Source organism: Acanthopagrus latus, chromosome 8, assembly GCF_904848185.1.
Source record: "Acanthopagrus latus isolate v.2019 chromosome 8, fAcaLat1.1, whole genome shotgun sequence".
Taxonomy (NCBI): domain Eukaryota; kingdom Metazoa; phylum Chordata; class Actinopteri; order Spariformes; family Sparidae; genus Acanthopagrus; species Acanthopagrus latus.
Genome location: NC_051046.1, coordinates 10,617,933 through 10,629,972, shown reverse-complemented (window position 1 = coordinate 10,629,972; position 12,040 = coordinate 10,617,933). Strand labels below are relative to the sequence as shown.

Here is a 12,040-nt window from a genome sequence, read left to right as displayed (position 1 = left end):
CAGAACCTTATCACGACATTAAACTAGAAAGAATTTGACTTAAAGAAACAAAAATTTCAGCATGTGAAACAATACTTCTCCGTTTACAGTATCCATGGTTTGCAGAAACACACACAACATTTATTCTGGTGATTGGGCTGTCATGTCAGTGAGGACAGATAGTCTTGAGGCTGTTTGCATACAAATGAATGGGCATTGCGGCGGCTCAGGATTAAAGTGATGTTGTTCGGCTGACAGTTAAATGATAAAAATGATTAGCAGCCATCTGGGTAATGAAAACTGCAGCTCACCGCACTGCAGCTGGAGGAATAATGCATGCACTGCCTGATTTTAAAGTAAAGAGTGCTGACACTCGCTTTTATATAAATGTCATGCAATAATATTATATGTCTGAAGTGAGGTGCATTCCATTACCTTAAAAAGTCCGGAGCCCTAGTTATCATATTTTCAAAGTCAGCAAAAGAGAGTTTGTTGTCTCCGTCTAAATCCGCCTCCTCGATGGCTTTCTGGCACACCAGCTCCACCTCCTCAGGAGTCAATTCCTCCTTCGTCAGCTTATTCAGAGTCTTTTCCAGGTCCTCTTTGCACAGGTAATTATCCACATTGAAATCTGTGGGCAACACAGTCATCATTTTTCTCATTTTATGAGTTCCCGAAATGTGTTGAAATTGAATTAAAACGTATTATTACCGTATATTTTGAAGGCGTAAATGGCCTTGAGTTCTCGAGGAGCCATTTCGCTCAGGACTGAGAACATGTCCACAAATTCATTGAAGCTGAGGTTCCCCATCCCGTCCTCTGAGAAAGACTCTACGATCCTGTTGCGGAATGGGTTTTCCTAGAGACAAATATTTACATCAATGTAGGAATATGTGGTTGGACAAGAAAAACAAGCACAGTATCTTAAAAATAACCCCAAGCAGGCCTATTAAAACAACAGCTTTTGGGCCAAATGCGGCCCTTTAACAACCTAAATTAGCCGACCCATTACATACGTCTGTTGCCTCGCACAAAAATACTCTTATTTAAAAGTTTTAACCCAGGCAATCTAAGCAGGAGGAATTTACAAGAACCAAACCTGCTTCTAGGATCATAAAGATGCATTATTCTTCTCCTGTGCTTTCATACTTCTATGTCTTCTTTTCAAATTTGAAAAGAATGAATAAAAGTGCATTGTTTTAACACATTCAAACTCCAAGTTTTAAAGGTCAGATGTAGGGAATGTAAATAGCCGGGCCCCTTGGCACTTCACCTTATTTCATATCCGGCCCTTCTAAAAAAAGATGTTGAATAGGCGTGCCCTGAAGGAACAAGAGGTAGCATGACCTTTTGTTTTTACATGCTGCTGTCAGTTTCACATGTGAGCTGCGGCGGTATAAACTGAAAGATATTTTTTGCTGATGCCAGGGTTCAACTGAGAAAAAAACCTGACTCTCTCTCTTTGCTGTGAAGGTGAAGCCAATATTTTCTCCTCTGTTGCTCAACCAGCAGTTTAGATTTATCATATAAAACCCCTGGTAATTAGCTGATTTCACACAACTTGTAATAAAACAAAAAAAAGGACTTGGAATGTCACGAGTTCTACAAGTAAAAGTTCGAGCTGAATATGAGCTCAGCAAAATAATCCATTTATATAAAACAGCAATCGGCCATATGAAGTGATGCGTATCGGAAGACGCGTCAGCGCAGCCTGACTCAGCGCAGCTCGACTCCACACAGCTCGTTAAAAGTGAGTATGAAACGTATTTATGAAGACTTTGTGTGCCTCATCAATCCCGCCTGTGGTGGCCTCCATCTTCCTTCTGCCATCCCTACAGGCCCTGCAGTCAGACAGTTTTACAGGCGAGGGGCCAATTACGCCCAGAGGCAGCACACATTATGAGCCTCCGTGCTAAAGCTTCTGGTGGATAAGGACTCCATATAAAACCGTGTGGTACTCGTTTGGCTGTGATGTTACGCAACATGGCATTTCTGGAAATCTCTGGATGTTCTTTTTGAATGGCAGTTACTTAAAATTAGGAGAGGATAGAGGCACATCAACTTTCATTAGCTCACAGAACGTGGTGTCACAGAATCAGAGGGTGATGATGATGATGGTTAAAAATCAATTCCGTCCCCCCGAAAGAGCGCTTGTATTGATTAGGTCTCTGCACACGTAAGCAGTGGGTGTCACATTTGTTTTAAAGGGAGTCCCTGTAACACAATCCAAAATAAGAAAAACACAAACAAAAAAGTCAAAATAAGAAGAGGCCGATCCACGAGGGAAGACTGGAACTGTGAATTTCCTTTACCTTTAACTCTGGCATGTTGACTATTAAGGCTAAAGGCAGTTTACAATCAGGATCTTTGGTGTAGTCCATCGGTACAAGATGTGGAGCCAACTCATGGTATCTGCCGTGCAACCTAGAATACATACAAAACAAAACTTTTACAGAAATTGCATGTTAATACATGAATACACCGACTACGAAAAAGAAAAAATGTAAAACATGACCACTAAGTGGATCAAAGATGGCCGACAAAAACACAGAGGTAAAAGGGCCTAACCTGCCAAAAACTGTCCTCGATGGTCCTCTTTTTAACCTTTCCCTCTCTCACTCTTAAGAGAATATTTAATTTAATGTCATTAATTATTGATAACGATGTCAACAAACTGCAAGGAGGCAGTATGAATGATAAACACAAGTCGAGACTGTCTTTGCTTATCTTTCACTCTGTCCTTTGGCCAATCCCGTCATGGCGTACCTCGTTGTCAAAGCGGAGCAATTTATCAGCAGGGACACTGGTCTTAGAGGGCAAACTCACAAACAATTAAATTACGAGATAAACCCGTCAAAATGATGGAGTTTCACTGGTTCACTGCGGCACATGAGCGGCTAAACCTGCAGCTCTAATGGACCACGACACTTGAAAGTGTTCGGACGGCACAGCTTCTGCAAATTCTACGATGTTGAGTATTAACGTGTGGTTTAAATTCTAATTCTACTGCTGATCATCATGCTGATGCTAAGGTAAGGCTGAACCAGTGACATCATGACCCTCGAAGAGGACCTGTCTCTACGATGTTACATGAACGTGTAGTAAAACCGAGCTGCTCGAGACAGAAACAAGGAGTGTTTTATGAAGGTCATTAAATGGAGAACCCAATTACGCCCTCTGCTGATTGTCAATTTTGAGTCTCTGGTCCACTGATGGCCTCGGAATATAAGTTAATTCGATATCACTCTTGGTTTATACACACACAAATCATTAATAAGTTAAAGGGGAGAAGAAAAAAAACATTAATTGGAAAGAAAAATAAGCATAATTGGATGAAATGCATATCTTTCAACAAAAACAAACCTGACACCCTACAAATGTATTGTATTCCACAATGAATGATAAAACAAGCATGCTGGGTTTCCTGTTAAATTTGATTACTTAAAGACAACCTTAACTACGTCAGGGTAAATCAGACCCCCCCAGACATTGTGAGAATCGGCATTTAATTTCTTTTAGCAGCTGTTTCTATCTTCCACCATCTCCAACCACTGATAAAAGATACTGAAACATGAGCGTCAACTGGTTTAATCTATGCCTGTGATCGTGGTGGTGAGCGTCGGGAAGACTGAAATGATGCTGCCCGATGAGTCACGATACTCCCTTGTGCAATCATGGAGAGTAGAATGATATTTATTTCATTTTTTTAAAGTGATGAAGTTGGCTTTGTCAGTGGATGTAGAAATATGAAACTGGGTGGCGCTGAAAAACAACACCGCAGTCAAAAGGTCAGCGTGACATTCAGAGGTTTAGATGATGCTGTGACGCCTCTACGGGACAAAACCTCCTGGATCTTCATTGAGTAACGCTTGAAAATCTTTACCAGCAATCTGCATGAGCAACACGGAGCCATTCATAGATGTAATTACGTGTCTGGAGAGGCTGCTATGCTGCAGTCTGTTTGTATGTACTGGGGTGTTTTGATGGGGAGATAATGAAAGGTTTGGATGAGAGGATAATTTAGGATAGCAGTCTGTACAAGGAAACTTAGCAGCCACTAAATGTTAAATGACTGTGTGCTTATTCTGTACAGAAATTACCGTATCACCTAATTTTGCCCTCTGCCTCATTATTTGGCACTTTGAAATAATGTTTTATTTCCTTTATATACAGTAGCTGCAGCACATACACCACTTAAAATGGCAAGTTTGTGATTGATGATAGATTACTTAATTGCCACATTCGATTGATTCTCAGTTCAAATTAATGTTGTACATTATTCTCTAATCAACCGTGATCCTGCAACGATTAATCGATTAGTTGCCAACTATTAAATGAAAGAGCAGCTCTTTTGATACTCGACTGATTAGTTTGATTTCAGTTTCCAGCTTCTTAATTGTAAATATTTTCTGGTTACTTCACTCCTCCATGATGGCATAAGAAGAGCAGCCTTGGGTCGTGGACAAAATGAGAAATTGGGAAACGATGATCAACATATTGCCCCATTTTCTGACATTTTGAAATAAGAATAATCAGATGTAAATCAGATGAAATCATCACAACGTACAATGATTTTGTTTCATCTTCCCCTTTAGTATGGTGCCAAAATTTTACGCATGGCAGCTGCCAATGAAATCAGCTTCAGCATTAAGTTTCCTAAGCGGGAAGCAGTCTGCTCTGAGGACTTGGCATGGTTCACACATGAACCTTTAATTTCTTCAGCGGGACAGTCTGACAGCTGTGAGTAATGAACTAGAATCGAGAAGTACAGCTGAATAAAACTTACCGCAGAATTTCTTTGCGGGTGAAAAATGTACAGTCCTGCAAAGAGAGAAAAACGACATCACAACACAATAATATTACAAATTGTTTGACAAAGGGAAAATGATCAATTGTTTAATGTACAATAACTATTTTCATCTTCTATAAAAGGCCTAAAGACACCCTGAATGACACATCTGTGAGTCATATATGAAATAACATTACAGTTTCTCTGAAGTCACGTGTGTTACCGTTCCTGCAAACTGCTCATTGAGGTGTCTGGTGTCTCTCGGGCGACGACGTGTGTGTGTTGTCACCTGCCACTTCCAATAGGAACGGTGAGGCAGAGCAACATGATCTGCTGTTGTCTGACATGCATGTCTTGGCACACACATTATCCAGCGGCCCGAGTGGAGGCGCCTCGTTTTACATTTGCTCTTGTATCCCTTCTGTCTGAGCTGTGCTCCTGAGTGTGAGAAGCAGAGCGCAGCCAGCCGAGTGCTGCAGACAATGTGATTAACAAAACTAAAAAAGCTTTCCTGGGAGCCTTCGTCACTGCTGTTACATCCACTCTAACAGTCCTACTGAAGATAATGTGGGTTTATGATAATTGTGTGTCAGTATATGTAAAGCAGTATCTGACTATATAGTTTCCATCACGTCAGATTACACTATAAACCAGAATGGAATTCAGTCGAGCGCATACGTCCACTACAGCCCAACAGTCCCCTCCAATTTGATAAATGTATCAAATGAAACATATCCAAATCTGCTGGATCCAGGATTTATTTGGCTCTGCATCATAGCGTAACCCACTGATATGTACCAGCCACTTTGGCATTCTTGATTTTATTAATCAAGATCAAGGTTAAAGGGGTCTATTCTGGGCCAAGACCCATAGTCCATCCAGGTTTTGTTGAAACACGTTTGGTAGTTTTTGACAACCAACTGGCCAACAAATCAGCAAATCAACATGCCAACAAACTAAACAGCTAGCCGACCAACAAACAAGCCAACCAACCAACCAACTAACCAATGCACTAACCAAAAAAAATCAACCAATCAGCCAACAAATCAAAACACCAGCCACCCAACGAATCATCCAGCAAAAGAATCAACAAACAAATCAACCTACAACCAACAGATCAACCAACCAACTAACCAACCAATCAAACAACAAGGGTGAAAACATACCCTCCTTGGTGAAGGTAATGAAGCCTACGCATTGAAGAGTGAAGTGCTGCTGGTGAACAAACAAAACACTTCAGCTCACTTAGTTGATGTCCCATTGGGTCTTTTATCTTAAATAAAAGAAATAAAATAAAATACCTATTGATACCCAGGAGGACTAATTACTACAGAGGCAAACAGAAAGCTGCGGTAGTCTAGTAAGGGGTTTTAAAGAGGAGCAGGAGTAACCAGAGAGGTTCTTGAGAACCGAACTGTCTCCTGAGAGTAGAGTTTCACAGCATATCACGCTTGCTTGGCATCAATTATTAAGCCCACACCTAATCACATGATAAACCTGTGCACAGGAGGATTCACAGGGTAAAAACCTGGATGATTGTCACACAAGAATAAGGTCAGATCCTCTCAGGTGGTGGCACAAGATCCTCCAGTTTGCAGTGACATCAAAAACCCCCAGCTACTCTCAGCTATCGAAACTAAATATTTAAACAGTGGAGTTATAACCCACCGGCATCTAGTAGGGATTCGGTCGTTGGATTTTTGTTAACTGGGGACAAGGCTTGCTTTAGACTGAGGTCAGGTGATGTCAATGATCTTTACTGATGTTAATGCCATTTTCTGTTTTAACCAAGACACATTGGAGCGACCATCAGGAGGTCAAAATGGGGAATTAAACAGAAACATGGTGATGTACATGTGGAATAGTGATTAAAAAGTCATAAAAGACTGTATATCGGTTATAATGCTGGAAGATTACTATAGATCAACACTGACATACACAGTGAACATGACCTGCTTCACTGTGGAGTGAAGACGCTGCAGGTATCTTACCTGGTAGGCATCAAGTTGCTCGTCGGTAAATATAGTCTGCTTATTACCCATCTTAGATCAAATCATCTGCTCGCTTGAACGCATTCACAACACTGAACGTCCGGAGCCTTTTTCTCAGTGAGAGGCATTTAGTGGGGCTCCTCGGAGACAAGAGTCCCCCCCTGCGCACAGGAAGGGCTCGACGACGCTGGGGGAAAAACTCTTATAAGGGGTTGCTGCTGCTGCTGCTGTGTTTGTTGCTGTCCTTGCAGGAGAAGTCCGCCATGACTGAAAACAAAAAACGCAGAGGGTGCTTTAGAATAAAAAAAGGTGAAAAATGTAAAGTAGAGATGGCGGTGCCAGCGTTGTGTCCGCGGAGAGAGGGACAGAGACAGAGAGAGAGAGACCTGCAAACTGATCCGGGAGTCTTTACGCACCCAGCTGCTGCTGCTGCTGGCCACCGGAGGCGAGACAGACCAATAGGACCTCAGGTAAATAAATAAATAGGTAGAGCCTGCTGCTGACGAGGAGGCAGTCTTAAATAAACTAACTCTGCCTAATGCTGCTTAAATTACGCTGAGTAAATGAACTGAAATGGCAACAACTTCATTATTTTAGGTAAAGAAAAGAGCTCAGGTGCAATATGATGATGATTATTATTATTATTATTATTATTATTATTATTATTATTATTATTATTATTATGCCTATTGACACATTGGAATGTAATCAGTGTGCTAGTGCTTTAAAACTTGTTTGCTTTTGGGCAATTTAATTTTTCACATAAATGTCGTGCAGCGGAAGCCTGAATTAGAATCTAGTGGGAATTACATTGTGTGTGTGCGAGTTTTATTCACACCTACATACAGTACTTGAGTAAATGCATTTAGTTACTGTACTTGCCATCACACTGGCACTGGCACAACTAGGGGTCGACTCATGTGGCTTATTCCGGCAGATGCCGATACTGTCAGAAATCAAGGAGATGGAGAAAGCTGATATTTTTGAGACCGATATTCATTTGCAATTAAAAAAAAAAAAAAAGAAAGAAAAATGAAATAGCATCAAAAAATTTGAACAACCAGTGAATTAAAAATAAAATAAGTAGCATTTTCTCAAGTGCTGTGTACAGTTTTTTAGGTACTTAAATTAGATTTTCTCCCACTTTATATGTCCTCTCCTCCACATTTATTTTGTACATTAAGACACTTTACTCTGCAGATTTAGCGATGATAGGCCATTAACTGTGACATGTTACTGATCAGATATTGATGTGTTTTTAGCACATTATTTTATTTTATTGGCAAAAATACATTTGATTAAAAAAAATATCCCTGATACCGATATTTGAGGAAAAGCTAAATATCGGCCCAATACTTGATCTACTTATACAACCCTTAAAAACATGTCTGATTCTGGCACTTACATTAACTCACGCTCCAATCTGTCTCGCTCCTGCTTTAGCACAAATTCATTACATTTGATAATCATTTACAGCATATTCAGAGCGCTGCAGATCTGTTTAGAGAGGACTGACTCCAGGTCAGTTCTGTAAAAACTTTTAATTGGTACAGAACCTGTTGCTCGGTAGCGACATGAAAAACATGATGATTTCCAGCCTCGTCCTCCACCCTCCTTCCATCATCATCATCATCATCATCATCAGTCTCTCGCCTCCTGCTTAGCTTATGCTGGACTGCGGACGGCTCCAGTCCGTCTCCACCTGCGTGCTATTGCAGCACAGCGGTACAGTGAGCGTGTCCTGACTGCACCCCAGGACAGATGCCAATTTCACATCCTCCCCGTAAATAACCACTTGCCTTTGCCTTTTTTTCCCCCCCCACTGCGTTATTTAAAAACATCCCGTCGCGTTTTAATTGCGATAGGTAGCTCTTTTTGTTGGTTTAAACGTAGCAAAGTTGGCTCCACGATGGACTCGAAGCGAGATAAAGAACAAGGTAAGTTGTCTCCGGATAGCTTGTTGCTACGTCGCTATGCTAGCCACAAGCGGCTTAGCGCTAGCTAGCCGGGGCTTAAGCTAACTAAGCTCTAGCTAACAACGTATTCGTCCGTTGCACAGATTCAAATGTACGTGTGTCAGCTTTTTAGAGAGAAGGGTGGGAGGAAAAAACTGTACAATTACCAATTCATTGAATAACCCACCCACTTTCATCCGGCTGAATCATCCTCATGAAATCACACAGCCTGCTTCTTCCTCACGACGTTTTATAGTTCAGGTGCAGGTCGCTACCCACATTAGCTTGAAAAAGACATTTGCTGAGCATCAAGCTAAGCTAAACGCCGTCAGCCTTTTTATTGTATTTCTGCAGGTGGTAACATAATGCAAGATGTGTGTGTTTGGTGGCCCTACTCATCCCACCCACGACTGTCTTCTATCATGTTTGTTGTGTGTGTGTCTGCCCTGTCCTGTCATAGTCTAATTTTCAAGTGAATAAGATCAAACCAGTGTTGATTTAAATCTGATAATGAAATGGTGAAATGGGGACCCAAACATCATTATTCCTGGTTAAACCTGGTGAGCCTTGTTTTTCCCAGTGACAACTGCTCTCCTCAGGCTCTCACTGTTTCATTATGTGCAGGCTCATGAAGGACTACTCATGTGTGGTTAAGAGTCAGGGGTCTGATGCTGCCTCAGGAAATTAAACCAAATACGACTTCCCTTCAGCTGTTATTCATGCATGCCGCTTTCAAGCTAATACCATCACAGTCAACACACAGGAGCCGGCACATCTGCCTCTTTGTTGACCTCCCCTGTGCTCTGGAGCTGACAGGAGACAAGCCCAGCGTGCTGCCAAATATGAGAAAACCGTGGTCCGCTTGAATTGGTATTCACTTCGAGACGATTGCACGGGTTATTTGATCGTCCCACCGTAAAGCAGAAGAGACACATCGCTTCAGGCATTCTTCTGCTCATGACTCACAAATAAGGAGTCTGTGATTGTATTGCATAGTTAAGAAGAGAAGAAAAAAAAAGTGGATGCGCTTTGTTATTATGCTGCAGTCTTGTCCCTCTCGGTTCTTTCAGATGCAGACTGTGAGAAGATATCCGCTGCACTGCTCAAGTCCCGCACGGGGGAATTTGATCTGGAGTCGATACTGTTCCTCAAATTGAGAGGTCTTGGTAAGATGTGCTACTGTGTGAGCTTTTGAAAAATGCCTCTTTTATAATGTTTTAATTGTATTTTTAATTGATATTTCTTGCTCTGGCAGGAATTCATGATCTTGGATGCATTGGCGAGTGTGTGACTTTGGAGAGACTGGACCTCTCCGGAAACAACATCACAAATTTAGGTCCTCTGGCATCTCTGCGACATCTTACTTCACTCAATTTGTCATCTAACAGGATTTCCAATATAGGTGAGAGTTCAAGAGCAATCTTTTGTTTATTTCCAGTGCCTGTCATGGACAGAATTAGATATTTTAATGTGCTATTTTTTGCTTTTGTCATTTCAGAGCCCCTGCGTAGTTGTGAGAGTTTACAGAACTTAAACGTGGCTGGTAATATCATATCAAGGTATCACTACATAACCCTTGACCAGATGCTTAGCCTAGATGAATAAACAAATGAATATGTGCCTGATTGCATTGTTAGGTGTGTGCCAGCAATTACATCTGTCATTAATGATATACATACAAATATTTTCTTCTCGTTATTATATTTAAAAAGAAAATGCAATATTCTGAATTGATCAAATAAAAATTTAAAAAATAAATAAATAAAATTGGTTAAATAATCCCTTACATGTTTTGTTCCTCGACAGCATTGAGAGCCTAAGCGGCCTTCAGCCTTTGAAAAAGCTAGAAAATATACGTTTTAAAGACAACACCTACAATTACTCCAATCCAGGTAATTTGTAGTGAGTTTATTTGAAAACAACAATGTGGACAGAAAAATCTCAAGAAGGGGAACTCACAATGATTTCTCTCTATCAGTGTGCAGGAACGCATCATACAGAACAATAGTTCTTGAGATGTTCCCCAACATCAAGGTGCTGGATGGTAAGTTGTGTTTTCTTTTCACTTTCTTGACATAAAATTAACTCTCAGACGATGCTGAGTGTGTCTCTGGATTTTGACATCTAAAATAAAATCTCTTAAAAATTGTAGGTGAAAGAGTGGTCGGACGTGGGAGTGACTTGTACCAATTATGCAAAGACATTGATGATACCATCAAAGGTACATGTTAACTAATGTGTTTTTGTGTCACCACTGGCAACTTGTGACTGCAGTCCATTCATCAGATTAGCTTCCGTTGTTGGACGTAGTATTTATTCATCAAGTCTGTGGTGCATTTGTTGTGTTTGCCCCGTCTTGTCCATGTAAAATATTAATGAACGAGCTGATGATTCCTCTTTCTATAAATGTTTTAGCTGGTTCTTACAAGAATGGACAGCTTGTTGAACACACCGATTGCAAACCATGGGTGGAGGACAGTTACTGGGAGATAAAGAGATCAAACAACGCTATCATTGATGAGGCTTACAAACAGTTTAACGGTAAGAAATGCGCTGCACGTGATCTAACAAGGTGTTACTCGATTATGTTGTGGTATCCTGTCTAATCCTCGCCCCCCCTCCCCACCAACATTTCTGTTTCTTCAGATGTTCTTCATGAATGCAGACTCCTCAACAACAGAGCCACTCATGTCATTTCGCAAACTGAAAGATCCATGAGCCTGAAGAAGCAGCCAAAGCAGTTTGCCATCTGAGTTGGGAAATATTGGACACATTGGTGTGCAACATTTAGCAACTTTTTTGTTCTATGATAAAACCATGGCTATAATGTACTGTAGGATTTTTCGAATTACTAAGCTACATCCAAATGCTTGATCCGTGTCATTGCTGGACACACTCGCTCTGTGTTGCAGTGTGAGGCATTTGTTGAAGTTGTATCGCATCCTATGCATTATGTAACTGACGATACATGTAAGTGGTTTTAAAAACCTTTATCCATACTGACACCCCTCAGTTTGGTTCCAAGATGTCTTTACTTGCACAGTGTGCATTTTGTACCATGTTGTAGCCCGTAATTATGCCAAGAGCTATGCTGCTTAAAACATTTCTATAGGTAAGTGATTAAGAGCTGTTTTTCCATTTTGCATTGCTGGATAGTTTTTGGGAGTTACTGCGTCCCATGCTGTATGCTTTCTATGTAAGTTGAACTTTTGCAAAATGTGATTGAATGATTGTTTCAGCTGTTTCTACTTGTTTTATACCATAAAGTTTATTAAGTGTACAATCAACTTGTGGGATTTACTGTGCTTATAAAAAGGCGTACTTGA

General features: G+C 40.8%; 2 protein-coding genes across 8 annotated transcripts in view; one reads left to right on the top strand and one right to left on the bottom strand.

Moving 5' to 3' along the window:
* The window catches only part of cib2 (calcium and integrin binding family member 2), a 10,660-nt gene extending 1,076 nt beyond the window's left edge, over positions 1-9,584 (bottom strand). Inside the window, exons 1-7 of one of the 7 annotated variants that reach the window (XM_037106668.1) lie at positions 8,902-9,584; positions 6,760-7,026; positions 4,992-5,241; positions 4,766-4,800; positions 2,292-2,403; positions 691-838; positions 415-610 (exon numbers count right to left, since the gene is read on the bottom strand). In XM_037106668.1, the coding sequence (XP_036962563.1) occupies positions 415-610; positions 691-838; positions 2,292-2,403; positions 4,766-4,800; positions 4,992-5,241; positions 6,760-6,770 (752 nt within the window). In that variant the 5' untranslated portion in view covers positions 6,771-7,026; positions 8,902-9,584. The other 6 variants (XM_037106671.1, XM_037106672.1, XM_037106669.1 and 3 more) reach the window with 6 other exon arrangements.
* Positions 8,338-12,040, top strand: lrrc61 (leucine rich repeat containing 61). The gene is made up of 9 exons (XM_037106678.1): positions 8,338-8,696; positions 9,785-9,880; positions 9,970-10,116; positions 10,213-10,273; positions 10,521-10,606; positions 10,693-10,758; positions 10,867-10,935; positions 11,130-11,255; positions 11,361-12,040. The coding sequence occupies exons 1-9, from the start codon at positions 8,669-8,671 to the stop codon at positions 11,465-11,467; spliced, it is 786 nt and encodes a 261-aa protein (XP_036962573.1). The 5' UTR covers positions 8,338-8,668; the 3' UTR covers positions 11,468-12,040.

What these genes read in the sequence shown, in the direction of transcription:
- lrrc61 (XM_037106678.1), top strand. Translation starts at nt 8,669, where the DNA reads ATGGACTCGAAGCGAGATAAAGAACAAG. An exon ending in GAAGCGAGATAAAGAACAAG is followed by an intron (nt 8,697 to 9,784) that starts GTAAGTTGTCTC and finishes CGGTTCTTTCAG; the next exon opens with ATGCAGACTGTGAGAAGATA. An exon ending in TAACAGGATTTCCAATATAG is followed by an intron (nt 10,117 to 10,212) that starts GTGAGAGTTCAA and finishes TTGTCATTTCAG; the next exon opens with AGCCCCTGCGTAGTTGTGAG.